Source organism: Brienomyrus brachyistius, chromosome 13 (assembly GCF_023856365.1).
Source record: "Brienomyrus brachyistius isolate T26 chromosome 13, BBRACH_0.4, whole genome shotgun sequence".
NCBI classification, from domain to species: Eukaryota; Metazoa; Chordata; class Actinopteri; order Osteoglossiformes; family Mormyridae; genus Brienomyrus; species Brienomyrus brachyistius.
In genome coordinates this window covers 13,401,027-13,415,958 of record NC_064545.1, presented here as the reverse complement: position 1 = coordinate 13,415,958, position 14,932 = coordinate 13,401,027, and the positions used below count along the sequence as shown (strand labels likewise).

General features: G+C 39.5%; 1 protein-coding gene across 4 annotated transcripts in view; it reads left to right on the top strand.

The window, feature by feature from the left end:
• celf1 (cugbp, Elav-like family member 1) overlaps positions 1-14,916 on the top strand; it is a 33,111-nt gene extending 18,195 nt beyond the window's left edge. Inside the window, exons 3-14 of one of the 4 annotated variants that reach the window (XM_048973101.1) lie at positions 729-811; positions 3,677-3,725; positions 4,231-4,365; positions 4,463-4,542; positions 4,785-4,946; positions 5,681-5,735; positions 6,134-6,256; positions 7,063-7,176; positions 8,314-8,499; positions 8,950-9,093; positions 9,401-9,570; positions 12,378-14,916. In XM_048973101.1, coding sequence (XP_048829058.1) covers positions 729-811; positions 3,677-3,725; positions 4,231-4,365; positions 4,463-4,542; positions 4,785-4,946; positions 5,681-5,735; positions 6,134-6,256; positions 7,063-7,176; positions 8,314-8,499; positions 8,950-9,093; positions 9,401-9,528 — 1,259 coding nt within the window. In that variant the 3' untranslated portion in view covers positions 9,529-9,570; positions 12,378-14,916. Of the gene's footprint in view, positions 1-728; positions 812-3,676; positions 3,726-4,230; positions 4,366-4,462; positions 4,543-4,784; positions 4,947-5,668; positions 5,736-6,133; positions 6,257-7,059; positions 7,177-8,313; positions 8,500-8,949; positions 9,094-9,400; positions 9,571-12,377 lie in introns of all 4 variants that reach the window. The other 3 variants (XM_048973100.1, XM_048973099.1, XM_048973098.1) reach the window with 3 other exon arrangements.
• The last annotated feature ends 16 nt before the right edge of the window (positions 14,917-14,932 follow it).

Genomic DNA, 14,932 nt, shown 5'->3' with positions numbered 1-14,932 from the left:
AAGGACAGGAATGCTTATTGCTACATTTAATCTGATATTGTGATGCCTTTCACGCTTTGCGTCTGGCTTCTTATGATGCTGATCATTAACATGCATGCAGCATTAACAGACACACATCTTGGTACAGGTATGTCCATAAAATCTGGTTTGAACTCATTTTACTGTTTTAAGTGTTGAAAGCTGTAGGAATTAAAGTTCAGGCTTAGCCAAGAATTATGCTTTTTGTATCTAAAAGCTATTTATTTGCTTGAATACCCATCCCTATTGCCATAGGTAAGGCTATTGGCAGTCATCTCTTTAATATGTCCTTCACATGAAGGTGAGATTGTTTTCCCAGTGGCATCACACCAAGATTGGAACTCTTGAAAATGTATATACACCTAAGGAACTATGAGTGATGCAGATTTTTAACTATTTAAGCGGTGATTCCCATTTGGTCGCATCAGTTACTAATAATTTTTTTTAAAAGTTAAGTATTTTAATAAATAGTAATGTCCTTGAATCATGATGGAGACTTCAGACTTGAATCGGACTCTAATTTTGTGACTTGTGAACATCTCTGGCATTACAATATTGTGACTTGAAAGGTGCCCCCAAAATTTACTGCTGCATACCAACGTTCTGAATTGCTTATTCCACAGTGTTCAGCAGAAGCTAGTACAGTGTGACCTCACCATTAATGGCAAGATGAAAACTAAAGTGTATCTTAAATCTTTCCTTTATTGCAGGTTGTTGTTTCATAACATATTACACTCGCAAGGCTGCATTAGAAGCACAAAATGCTCTCCATAATATGAAAATTCTGCCTGGGGTAAGTTGCAAATGTTTTATTAGTCGTGAAAAGCATAATTGTACCAAGTGCCATAAATGTATCAATGGCATCAGGTGTTTAACAACCTTGAATGGAGTTTGCATGTGTAATTGAAATGATCAATTTTCGTTGGGGTGGCACATTAATATCACAGAGCCTTTAGGTTTGTTTCCAAGAGAGATGTCTTGATTGCTATAAACAAAATACCACTACGTCACCATGGCAGATATAGGAAGAACGGTGGGTTTCATTGTAGTTGGTGTCTTGATGACCAAGTTAGTAGGACAAATACAGAACACCTTGCTTCGTTTTGATCTCTGTGCTTAACATTTAAAAATATCAAAAGTAATATTAGGCTTAATCATCTTTAGAAATAAACACATTACTTGGATAGTGACGGGTGGTGATGACGATAATGTATGACGTTGCAGTTGTATTCATGATGAGTGTTTCAGTATTATCACGTGAATCTCGATACGGCACTAATCAGTTCAAACCAACGAGCCTATTGTGATGCCTTCTTGTTCAGAGGCTGCAACGGTACTACAGCAACAACAGACCGATGTGAAACAAAGTAATACCAGCCTGCATCTCAGTGCTGTCTGTATATATCACTTTGTCAGTTACAGTTAAAGTAAAAACGTAATCTTTTTTTCACCAGTTATCAAATTTGGCTTAAAGAGAAGAAACCCAAACAAGCTTTATATACCATCGGTCTGTTAAATGGATTGCAGTCATGTGATGTTGATTTGGGGGGAAAAACATTCTACTTTTGTATGATAAATGTTCGTTTATATCAATGGTTCTCAAACTCGCTGCTCAGGATAGCTGGAAAACAAGCAAGGCAGTGGGTCCCGAGTTTGAGAACCACGTGTTTATATGCATGACTTTTTAGTATTAATAAAGAACCTTGGTCATAGTGAGTTAGTTTATTTTTTCTGTATTTTACAGACGTGGACAAATTTGTTGGTACCCTTTACACTCATTGAGAAAGTACTTTATGCTTCCTGAAAAATGATTGAAGTGTTTCCTGTGTGCATGCATGCATTTGATATTGTATCATGTAAAGTAAAACAGGTGAGGTAAATTATTGCATATCGCACAAAGATGTTCTTAAATGACTCATTTGTTGGTACCTCTAGAAAAGATTTTAAATTAAATTATCATAGTGATTTTTCAAATCCTTTTCTTAAATTAGTGCATCACACATATCTTCAATCTTGAAATCAGCTATTCAACCTATTTAAGTGGAGAAAATTAGCCACTCTGCTGTTTTGGTATCATTGTATGTACCACACTGAACATGGACCTGAAAAATCAAAAGGCAGCTGTCTGAGGCGCTCAAAGAAAATTTTCATCATGTTAAAGGCCGGAGGGTATAAGACCATCTCCAAGAAACTTCCTGTGATGTTCCTGTGACTACATGTATAATTAAGAAATTTAAGGTCTATCATTCCTCCCTGGACACGGCTGCAAGAGGAAAAATTCACTCCAGATTTGGCAGAAGCATAATAGGAATGGTAGACAAAAATATGAGGACACCTTCCAAAGAGATACAGGCTCTTAACTCAGGGCCACAGTGTCCTGTCACACCATTCATTACTGTTCAAGTGACAATGGGTTCAATGGAAGAAGACCCAGGAACCCAGGAGAACTCCACTGGTGAAAGGAACACATAAAGAATCCATACTGGAATTTGCTAAAATGCTCATTGAAAAACCACAAAGTTTCTGGGATCGTTTTGACAGATGAAACAGAACTGGAGCTTTTTAGCAAGTTACATCAGTTCTATCTGCAGGGACAAAGTGAAGCTGTCAAGGTAAAGAACACCATACCTAGTATGAAACATGGAGAATGCTCAGTTATGTTCAGGGCTGTTTTACTGCATCTGGCAGGGGGTGCCTTGAGTCTGTGCAGGACACAACGAACTCTCAATACATCAGGACATTATGGAGCAAAATGTACTGCCCAGTGTCAGAATGCTCCGTCTCAGTCACAGGTCGTGGGTTCTCCAACAGGATAGCACACCAAAACACGCAACTGACGCCCCCAAGAATGGCTAAGAACTAAACGCCGGTCTATTCTGAAGTGGCCCCCTGAGCCCAGATCTGAATCCTATCAAACATCTATTGAAAGAACTGAAACGTGCAGTGTGGAGAAGTCACCCTCCAAAGCTGACACCACTGGAGAAGTTTGCTCAGGAAGAATGTGCCAAACTACCTGTTGAGAGATACAAAAACTTGAGCTACAGGAATTTCTTGTGTGCATAGATTGACTTTAACGGTTGTGCAACAAAATACCAAGTTGTGGGTCCCATCCCTTTTGTCCATGCAATTTTTATTTGTGGTGTTTAAAATATTCTGTTGAAGTCAAAACTCCAAAGCAAAGACTGATTTTATTAAATATAAAATAAACAATGATTTATTACTTTAAATCATTTACTTTGGTCATTCAAGGTATTTCAGACAATTGTGGGTTCTTTCATAGAAGGGTACCAACAAATTTATCCACACCTGTTCATATACAGTGTTTTACACCCCTTAATTAAGTTTACTATTATAATTTAACAATGAGGATATAATTGCTGGTTAAGTGGTGAAATGGTAAAATAACATAATTACATACCGATTTGGTCGGTTTGTAAACAAAAAAAACTCATCAATTATGACTAATAAATATTTTTTAGCTATATTGCTGACCCCTACTTAGATACAACCTGCAGAATTTTGGACTTCTACAGTTTAAGCTTTTAACTTGCTCTTTTGTTTATGAATTGTGCTGGATTTATAGCAGAACATTAGCTGTCAGAGTTCCTGTAAATTTAATTGTAAAGTTCACTTCACAGTTTAGTCTTTTTTTTTGCAGATGCATCACCCAATCCAGATGAAGCCAGCAGACAGTGAGAAGAACAATGGTAAACATAAATTTGCTGCAAGTGGAACAAAGCTGCACTTGGGGGAATAGCCTGGCTGCAGAGAAAGAAATCCAGAAGCAGTTTGCAGACTCTGCTCTTTTTTTAATGGGCCCTAAAAGGAAAATGGATTTATAGCCAACCTCTCAGTGAAGCACATGTATACACAAATAGTCCTGATGATAAATTTACTCGTTGCTTTAACAGTAAAACCAGTCCAGGGAAACATTTCTTTACAGGTTGTATGTGAGCAGTCAGTTGATTCCTCCAGTTACAACACATCAGTGAGGATTTTTAAATTTAAAAAAATAGGCTTGAGTACTTTTTATTACATGTGTAGCCGATCATGTCCTGTGCTTTTCATGAAGTAATGGATTTGACTTTCATGTTAGTGGAGCTACTGCACAAAAGCTGAATGCTTCAGTGGCCTGAGTGTAAGTGGTCAGTATTCTTTATGATCATTTTCTAACTGTGATAATGACTCGATGTGTTTCTGGCTTGTTTTCAGCGGTGGAAGACAGAAAGTTATTTATAGGAATGATCTCAAAGAAGTGCAATGAGAATGACATCAGGATTATGTTTTCACCATATGGGCAGATTGAGGAGTGCAGAATATTGCGTGGTCCTGATGGACTGAGCCGCGGTAAGGTGGCCACCTCACAATTAACAGCCTGCTTCACTTTTACCATAACTTTTTTTGGGAGGTCAGTGAGGGACACTCACAAGTACGTATGTTGCAGGTTGTGCTTTCATCACCTATACGGCAAGGCAGATGGCACAGACAGTCATTAAAGCAATGCATCAGTCACAGACAATGGAGGTAAGGGTGGAATGGACGGTGCCATCCAGAGAGCTCTCACACAAATAGAACAGCACCGAGATTTCCCTCTGGAGTCTGTGGTTTGTCATCCCCTGTTCCCTTCTTGAACTCGTACAGGCTTGCTTGTGTGTCGGTGTATGGTAGATCTTTCTCCTTAATGCGTTAGCCTTTCGACTTCCTCAGAGACCCATATACCCAAAGCACACTACCCCCTTCCCTGCCTGACTGCTTTCTGCCTACAGGGCTGCTCCTCCCCCATCGTGGTAAAGTTCGCTGACACACAGAAGGACAAGGAGCAGAAGCGCATTGCCCAGCAACTCCAGCAGCAGATGCAGCAGCTCAACGCTGCATCTATGTGGGGGAACCTGACTGGGCTGAACTCACTCGGGCCGCAGTACCTCGCAGTAAGTCCTGCTCCCGCTACTCCGTGGTTTAACAGGAACTGTATTAAGGGACTGAGTTTTGGTTGCTCTGTAGGTGGCTTTGAAATGTAAACACTACCATTTGATTTAAAATGCTTGCTACTCTGGAGATTCGTTTTTTTAAAGCCTGGATGGCTGACAGCTCCAACAGTGAGATGTTCATCATAGCTCAGATAATTTGCATCTTTTTAACTGTAAGCATTGGTACATAATACATGTAATTTTTGCCCTACTAGACTTTAAAACAGCTGTTAAATCGCTGCACATGGAAAGCCAGTGCGGTCCCCTTTCTGTTTGTACTCACTGTTTAATTTTAGTGAATGTGTTTTTGCCACTGTGGCTGCATGCCTATGTTGGACAGTGGCTTCTTCCAGCAATCTAGATTTCAGAATGATCTCCAGGTTTATCCTGATTTGGGTTTTGGCCATTCCCTTTAGGCCCTCACACCATCGCACAGTCCAGCATAGACGTTAGGCCTTGTTTGTTGTTAGTGCTGCTCCATGGGTGTGCTGTGGAAGTCTCCCTCTTCTCTCTTCCTCTTCTTCCTTCTGGCTGTTCCCTGTTTCCTCTGCCTCTCTTCCTTCAGCAGCTCTCTCTCTCTCCCTCTCTCTCTCTCTCTCTGTCTCTCCCCCTCCCCCTCCAGTATTCACCAGAGTGGAAGCAGTCCTAACGTTCTCTGTTCTCTGTTTTGGTGTAATGTCTAGCTTTATTTGCAGCTTCTCCAGTCCGCCTCTTCTGGGAACACACTCAACAACTTGCATCCCATGTCAGGTAGAAACCTCCCCTCCTGTCTCCATTCCCCCTCCCCCCATGTCAGGCTGTAGATTTTTAAGGCCCCTCCCAAATGTGTGGTTACCACACACAGGTTGCTCCCTGCTTGCTCCACAGGGGGTTAACCCTGCTGATTGAGACCAGCTCCCAGGACAGTGTCCCTCTGCTGTAGTTTGGGATACCTGTTTGCTTCCTGTCCTGTGTGTCTGTGGTATCGCGTTGGGGAGCTCATGACACTAAAGCACAAGTGAAACTGTTTGGTCTTGTGCTGTCATGTTAAACTTTGCTGATTTTAAACCTATGATGGTCTGGGCCTCTCTGCTCCTGTAAACTGCATATGCATGCATGCTCTGCAGTTGCCCATATGAGTAAGCATGCTTCCCGGCACACTGTTCCAGGCCTGAATGCTATGCAGAACCTGGCAGCCCTAGCGGCCGCAGCCAGCGCCGCCCAGTCCACACCCACAGGCTCCAGTGCACTAACCACTTCCAGCAGCCCACTCAGCGTGCTCACCAGCTCAGGTATGGCATAGAGACAGCACAGGCACAACACCCTGACAGCAAGCGGTCCCCTTGGAAAACTCAAATGTGTTGGTCAAACTGTTTCCCTCTTCATTTAAACCCACTTAGCCTAAAGTATAGAATGACCTGAATTTGAATGAATTTCCTTGGATAGGATGTAGCTCTGCAGTTGCGTTTGTGCACCATTCAGTGAATTCGCTTCAAGGTCGTTTTAGTTTTCATGTACCGATCTTCCAAACAAGGTAATTTTACAGATACATATTGTGCTTGTACCTTTGCAGATAGGTGCATTTAACTCCCCAAGCTTACAGGTATTAGCAAAATAAGCTTGCATCATTTTTATTCTGTGGAAAATGAAAGCTCGATATGTCAACCAGATTCAATAATGAATTAGAAATGCGTCACACGCTTGTACTTTGACCTCTTCTGAGTGGTGAATGAGCCAATGAAATGCCTCGTCTTGCACTATGTAAAATGGCTGATCATTCAGCGCAACTATCTCCGTTATTGTAGTAGTAATGTCATTAGCTGATTGACGATAACTTTGAATATTCATAGTTTAAATATTGGTCAATTTTCATTTCTATTCTTATTAGTTTGGAAGTTTTGTTTTAATTCCAGTTTAGCTTTCATGTGTCATTTGCGATTTTTAGTTTCATTTTATTTGTTAATGATAACCTTGGTTCTGAATTGCTCCTCTTATCTCCAGCTTCTCTGTTTCCCTGCAACACGTCCCCCAGGTAGATGTGAATACCTTACATTGTCATAATTGTCAGTTCTCAGGTCTTTCCTTGTGTCTGCAGCAGGGTCATCTCCGACTTCCAGCACCAACTCTTCAGTTAACCCCATGGCCTCCCTTGGGGCCCTTCAGTCCCTCGCAGCAGGAGCTGGGGCTGGACTCAACATGGGGTCTCTCGCAGGTGAGCATGGCAGGTGTCCCAGGGAAACTCTTGGATGCTCCAGACGTTTAGGCTCATCTGCAGAGTGAAGTGCGTTCCCTGTGGCTCTGCTATGTGAATTTTATTCAGAATGTAACATGAATACATGCTTGGATATGAATCCAACATGACATAAGTTTCTGCCTTCAAGAGTGGTGCCAAGGACCTGTGGCAGTATGCAAGTTATACAATGCTGTCCACATCAGCCCAGTTACAGTATAGGAGTCAAATACGTCTTTTTAAGCCTCTGGGGTCGATGGCATTGTTGGCGAAGCCGTGTATCTTTGTCGTGTATTTCAGTTCATAACTCACTGAAATCTTATTGTAGAAATATGAAATCCGTAATCTGTCTTTTTTTCCCAAAACGTCCATTGTCGGAAGTATTAAAGTTTTTGAAATTAGGTTAAATGGGCAAAAAAGTAAACCATGTCACCTTTGTTTTACCTGCGTCGGGGGCGTGTAGTGCTGCCCTCACCTGAAGATCACTACTCACATTCTAAATAGGCGCATTAGCGCATATTCAAATCGCATTCGCATGGTAATTTGATGAACAACGCAACAGTGAAACACAATTCCAGATACATCCCAATCAGCGCCATAAAAAAGGGGGGGGATGTAGCCAGGTGTGAATGGCTCATGCATATACATGAAAGTTGCTACATTTTTAATGCGAGGAGCCAGAAATTGTGCCATGAGTTAGGTTTTCCAACTAAATGTTGCAACTACACCATTTAGTCATCTTTGTGTAGCCAAGACTTTGGTGATAAGATATCTGGAATCAAAACAACCTTCCTCCATTGCTTACTATGTACTTTTATATTGTTGTTTCCGTAAATGTTCCGAACTGCATTTCGCAATGTCTATACTTTGTGAAATTGCAAACTTCACATAAATCTGACATATTTACAAAGTACACTAATATTAAGATGAGTTCATTGCCAAACAAATATATAAGAAATTATTTGCCATTAAGTTTATGATATTGAATGAAATGTCCAACCAGCCCCAGTCAGTGAAAGTGTGTTCCCTGCTCCTAGACCTCAGACGGTCAAAAATGACAGCTGTCTGATTGATAGCCTGTTTTGACTGTCAGAATCTCACCCTGTCCTGAACCTACAGGAATGGCTGCTCTGAATGGTGGGCTTGGCAGTGGGGGCCTGTCTAATGGTACAGGCAGCACAATGGAGGCGCTGAGCCAGGCATACTCAGGCATTCAGCAGTATGCTGCAGCTGCCCTGCCTAGCCTCTACAACCAGAACTTACTCTCCCAGCAGAACATGGGTGCTGCTGGCAGCCAGAAGGAAGGTGTGTGTTAGCTGGCTTTTCGATCTGTTTGTCGCAGTGATGATTCATTCCAAATGTTTGAAGTTGGCTTTTATTTGGTGCCCTTCTTTACTCTTCCTTTGTAAAGTGTTGATAATGGTATGCTGGTGTGTATCATGCTATGGCAGTAGTCCTTTCCTGGGGGTGGAGGGGGTAGGGGTCTCAGTGTTTTGTCACCCTCTACTTACGACTATCTTCTTTCCAATGGGCTGCAAGCACAAGTAAGACCCAGAGACTGAGGTTCATAGACTTCTTAATTATTACACAGTTGCAACACTTATTGTAGGTGATTCCTAATATCATTAGTGCAAATTATTGCACTAATTATGCAACTTTGTGGTTTATCAGTTTTGATAAGATCTTCTCAAAAGGTTAAATATTAGCAACATTTGATGGTTGTTGGCTTTTCTTCCTGCTTGGTTTAAAAATCAGGTCCCGAAGGTGCCAACCTCTTCATCTACCACCTACCCCAGGAGTTTGGAGATCAGGATCTGCTCCAGATGTTCATGCCATTCGGCAACGTCATTTCTGCCAAGGTGTTCATAGACAAGCAGACCAACCTTAGCAAGTGTTTTGGTAAGTGAAATAGAGAACAACATATGTAAGTTAAGCCTCAAAGGGAAGAACATTACTCTAAACATGCTGTGCTGGTTTCAGTATAAGCAGTCAGACCTGATAGCACAAATGGAATGATTATGTGTTAAGGTAGTTCTTGAAAGTGAGTAGTGCGACTGGTGCCCCCTGTGAGTGTTAAAACATGAAGCAGTTGCATTTCAGTCAGCATTTCAGATTTAAATTGCCCACTTGTGTCGGACTAAATCAGTACACCGAAGAATAGTCTGTGCAGAGTTGTTAGTGTGACAACTTCCCTTTCTCTTTTCAGGCTTTGTAAGTTACGACAATCCAGTTTCGTCTCAGGCTGCAATTCAGTCAATGAACGGTTTCCAGATTGGCATGAAGCGACTGAAGGTTCAGCTGAAGCGCTCCAAAAATGATAGCAAGCCATACTGAGTGTTTTTTCTCTCGAATGGACTTGTTATAAAATGTTTTCTGGTAAGTGGAGTGTGGTGTGAGAGCCCCATTGAGTATTACACAAACCTAGCTACATTCCTCTGGGGTTCTAGTTCACTGTGTTGGCAGGGAAGGAAGAAAAAAATGAAACGCGACAGATGTTAATATTAAGGTATTTGTTCACTGAAAATGGGTACTACTTTTGTTGTGGTTTTCAACTGGAAAAAAAACCCTGATGTTTTCTTAAGATGCCATATGATATAAGGTTGCTTTGTAACAGTAGAAGTCTAAAAGGTGTTATACAAATGGAACCCTGTAGCCAAAATATTAATGCTGTTATTATCCCCAGATTGCAATTGGTTGGATCATCATTTTACATTGAGTTTTGTTACCGAACTGATTAGTCCCATCCATTTATAGTAACGCAAGATTTCCCACAAACTGCCTTTTCCCCATGTTAATCAAGGGTTGTCCAAACCCTAAATTATATTTCAGAGCAGTCCAGGGGACATCTAGACAACTCCTCAAATGCAGAAGTCACTATATTTTTCACTGTTTAACATGAAATTTAATGAGTTCTATGATGCTATGAGGCTTTTAGTCATTAGAATGTATTGTCTATTCACTGAAGTATTTTACCTAATGCTGAAGACTGTTTAGAGTTGGGGTAGTAGGCTGATGTTTTTTATTTTTTCTAAACCCTGGTTTGCCACTTTGCTCAGTCTTGGTAGTTTTGTAATGAGGTGGTGTTTGGCTCGCGTGTACTATGTCCCACTCTAATATAGACACACACACAGATACACAGACCTACACATACTTGCTGAGCACTTGTTGCACTTTTGTTCAGGGATCCACAATGAGTTTTTTCTTTTCTTTTCATATAAATGGCTGAAGATTTTGCAGAACACCTCACTAGTTAGGTCCTGTCTGACATTATCTGCCTTTGAGTTCTTGCTAGTTTTCTGCCTGTCAAAAAGAGGATTAGTATCCAACTTCCTTGTGTTCAAGTTCAACTGCTTATCTCTGCTGTGGTAATGTCACTTTGCGGTTTGATGCTGAATATCATCACATTTGACCAGTTTTTCAGCAATAATTCAGAATTTTATCTAACATCCAGTTGAAATGAGAGAGGAGGATATTTAGGTTTTAAAATGGCAACAGTTTTCATATTCAAGTTATAGAATTCCCCTTTCCTGTCTTGTGTTTGCTGGTAACCAGGAAAAAATTTATCATCAACTAGTCTATTACCTTTTGGGCCTTTTTAGATAACAGACATACCCCCTATTGTTTTCTGCTGATTTTTTTTTTATTATTTTTTTTTAAGTGTGTTTATTATTGAAGTTGACGTGATCTACAATCTTTCAAATTGGTGATGTAAGTGTTATGTAATAACTAAAGCAGTTCTTAGGCATCCAGGGTCATACAAATGGGTTTTATACAAATGGAAATTGTCCAGATGTATATTACAAAATTATGCCTTTTCTATTTTTATAGGGTTTTATATTTCTCCAGAGTTTTGGAGACTATTTATTGCGTAAATTATTTCTCTGAATTAAATTAATAAAACATTTTTACTTAAACTTTTACTTCAGCAGTATTTTTTAGAATTGTAGTATTTAAATTGGTAAATGTATTAATATATAATGCATTTGGGTGTGCAAGATACAAGACATTGACTTGTTAGCCTTTTCACTCCGTGATGTTACTGATACACAAGTCAAAATGGCTGAATACTATCAATGGAAGAATTTACCATGCTGCTAAATATTTCAGACCATTCTTGGTTGTAATCATCATAGCTGGAAATGGATGTCTATATTTAGATATTAGATTCTGTGGGACCACCACAGTGCTACTGCCCCTGCCATTATAATGAACAAGACGGATAACGCTCACCAGAAAACAGCAAGGACTGAATCAGCTTTAGATGGGTTGGGGACATACATGTTGTTCTACCACTACATACGTAATTGAAATTTCTTGCATACGGCTGCACCTATTTGATATTTCAGACGAATCTGTAATAGATGAGATGGCAGTGACGTTCATGGCCTTTAAGCTGATAAGGAAGCCTTACACTGACTCTTCTTTAGTGGGCGAGTAATGTGCCAAATTCTGTCACATAGCAGAAGTTGTCCTTGGGCAAAAAGCGGAATGTGGTCTTAAAGCCCAGGTTTGAAAATGTTGCCAAAATTGCAGGTCTCTTAAATGTTTTTTTTTTTTTTTTTTTTTTTGCTTCGCACACTTTTAGTACTATAGCATATTGCCATGTTGGGGTACGTAATTCATTTGTAAAAATTAAGTTTTGAACTTCTGACAGATCTGCGTGGCCTAAATTTAGCTGATCAATTTTCACACATTCATACAGTGCAGATCTGCTACTCTGAATATGTTCCTCTTAAATTGCACTTTGTCAATGTTTAAATGCTTTATCTTGTACATACTTCTATGACAGTCTCACCACTCAAACTTAAGCTACCTTTTCCCAATTAAAATCAGCACCAGTTTATTCACTGACAACCCTGACAGTGATTTATTTTTGCCATTTTTCTTTTTAGAAAGTTAATTTCCTCCAAAGCAATATCTGCACCAAGTCCCGATCCAGTGTGGATTAGGCAGTCTGTGTGGTGTCTTACCGTGTGCTGTCAGTTCTCATCTGTAGCTTCCTTAGCATGTTGCTCATAACTCCCCCTCCTCTTCCTCTGTTCTGCATTAATTGTTCAATGTTTAGGATGTGTGCCCGTAAAGTCCCATGCAAAGATAATCATTTGTGATCTTCCTTTTTTCCTTTCCTTGTTTCATCGCTGCTTTAACTAGGTTGTTCTCCTTGTTGTTTTGTTTCATTCTAGATATCTTCGTTCCCGTTTGTTCATCGTTTGCCTAGCATGTCGATGTGACGTCAAAAGTTCATCGTCCAGTCGTTGTCCTCTGCGCTTCTCTGATGCTTGAAATTTTCATCTTTTGACACTTAACTTTTGACGCTTATACAAGGATTTTTGGTTTTTTTGTGTGCTCTTCATTGCTGTTGATAGTGAGTTAGAAAGACTGCTCTTTCAAGAAAAAATGTATAAAGTTACATTTAAATATTGTTACAAGCAAAAATCTATTTTTCTAGAACTTCCTAAGGTAACCACTAGATATTGCAAAAGTGTAATTTTTGTAATAGTTTTGCCTGTTTACAGGTTTTCTTTTCCCTATTTTGTGTTTAGAGCAGTCTTCCTATTCATTTTTGTCAGAAACAGATTTATAGAATTTACTTTGTGTGTGTGCGTGTGGTTGTGTATTCTGTTAAGTTTTTTAGGATGTTATGTCATTATGCTTAAACTGAGGATGACTTTGTAAATGTGCTAGGCTAGCTGACTGTAATGTGTCATTTGGGAGCTCCTATAAATAGTGATGTCATTAGACACATGGATTGCCTCTTCTGTCTAGTGTGTCCAGCCACCGCAGGCACATAATTTGCTTTCGTTGGGAAATCAGCATTTGTCTGAAGTTTGATATGAAAATCTAAAATGGGCACAATTCAGTTACTTGTCACAATTAGTTTAGCCTGTATCTTGCATGCATAATTTTGGTAACTGCACTGAAATCTTCAGCAAAATGTGATTTATTTTTGTTTAGAAATTTGGAAATGAATAAACTAGTGCCAAAAGTTAGCATGTTTGGTCACATTTTCTGTACCTCCTGTTGCTTTCCCAATAGTCTAATCGTGCATTAACACAAAAGGTGGTTTTGTTTCTGTGTTTGAGATTACTTAGTGTTGCAGTGACTAATCAAAACGGGTGCCATTCAGGTTCTTACCAGGTGAGTTGACTATGTTGGGGCTCCGATATAATGAATTTGTGTATACTGTCTATGAAATTAATGTTTGCATTGTATGGGGTACAGTGTGGCTCGTTTCAGGAAGGAGGTTCGCAACTATTTCATTAGACTAAATCACACTCAGAAGATCAGTATTCCAGTCACTTATTTGATGGCTGATGTGAGTAATGTATTCAGCTATATCACAGTAGGTTTTTTTCCCCCATCCCCTTCTTAACCTGTGAATGTGCCCAAATCTTCAATCCACATATATTCATGCTGGGACTCTAAATAAAACATCCATCCTGCCATACTGTAACTCATGTTTATCATTGCAGACCCTGGTCATTAAAGATTATGGGCTATTGCTTTGAGGAAATTTAAGTATTTAGTTTAACAGCATTGTAAAGTGTTTTGTAATGTGTATTGCTTGATAGGTGAGAGACATCATAAGTGTTTGCAATTGAACAATTCGCATATTTTGCATTTTTTTTTTTGGATGGGAAACACTGCTTTATCTTCTGGAATTTGTAATGTGTGTGACTTTGGAAAGGCACGGATTTCTTGTCTCTGTGTTCCATGTTAGAGTACTCACTTTGTCCTGGCAGCACAAAGTATTGTATCGATCATGCTGATGAATTGGTGATCAGTTCAGTTATGTTCATACTTGTCTTGATTTGACCTTAAATTGAAATGTTTGGAGCAGCATTCCGCAACTGCTTAAAAATGGTCAAAAGCAATGGTTTTTAGAAGGTGGATTTTTTTTTAATGCTTTGTTTATAACCAGGGATTTGTAGAGCACATGCCTTATGAAACTGTTTTGAGTGGGATTTCCCCCCCCCCCCCCGAGCTGGAAACATAAATTCCCGACCATATAAATTAGTGCATTGAAATTTTGAATCAGTTTGTCCTTGATGGATAGTTTTCTGTGGCTTTAGATGGATACTGCTAGTACCAGTACAAAACTGGAAAAACAAATTTGTGGACTGTAAACGAAATCCCTGATCCCCGATTTCAAAATTCAAACTGACATTCAGATTAGACTCCTTGTTTCATTGATCTGAGACAATGTAGCGACTGACTTCCAGCTGCTTTTTCTTGTTCCTGAGTGAAACCTGTGGGATTTTTTTAAATTTGTGATGGATTATATTTAAAATTAGGTTTTGTACAGTTTTGCCTTTTCTACCAAGAAAATGTTGATCTGTTTTACAATGTGAAAAATTTAAATCAAAAGTGAAGCCTTCTACAATTTGCATCTGACCAAACTAAGTCTGTCCTTCAATAATATTCAGCATCGGAAGGCAAAAGCCAAGAGTTTTGGAAAAAAAAATACTTTTCTGTTTTTGTCATTGTGTGATTTTTGATGTAAAACAGTTTAAAAAATTAGATGCTTATGTTTCCTTTTATAAGATTTCTGTAGACTGAGTTTGGAACATGCAAGCATTTTGTTTCAGGATTTAATTTTGTCTTGATAGTAGTATATACAGATCTTGGTATGGGGCTAAAAACACTGAACTCTTCAAGCTGTCCTTTTGTATGCCATGTGTGGTACCTCTGTTTTCGTATGATTAAATAGTTTAAGATTTACACTGTGTCTGGTGTT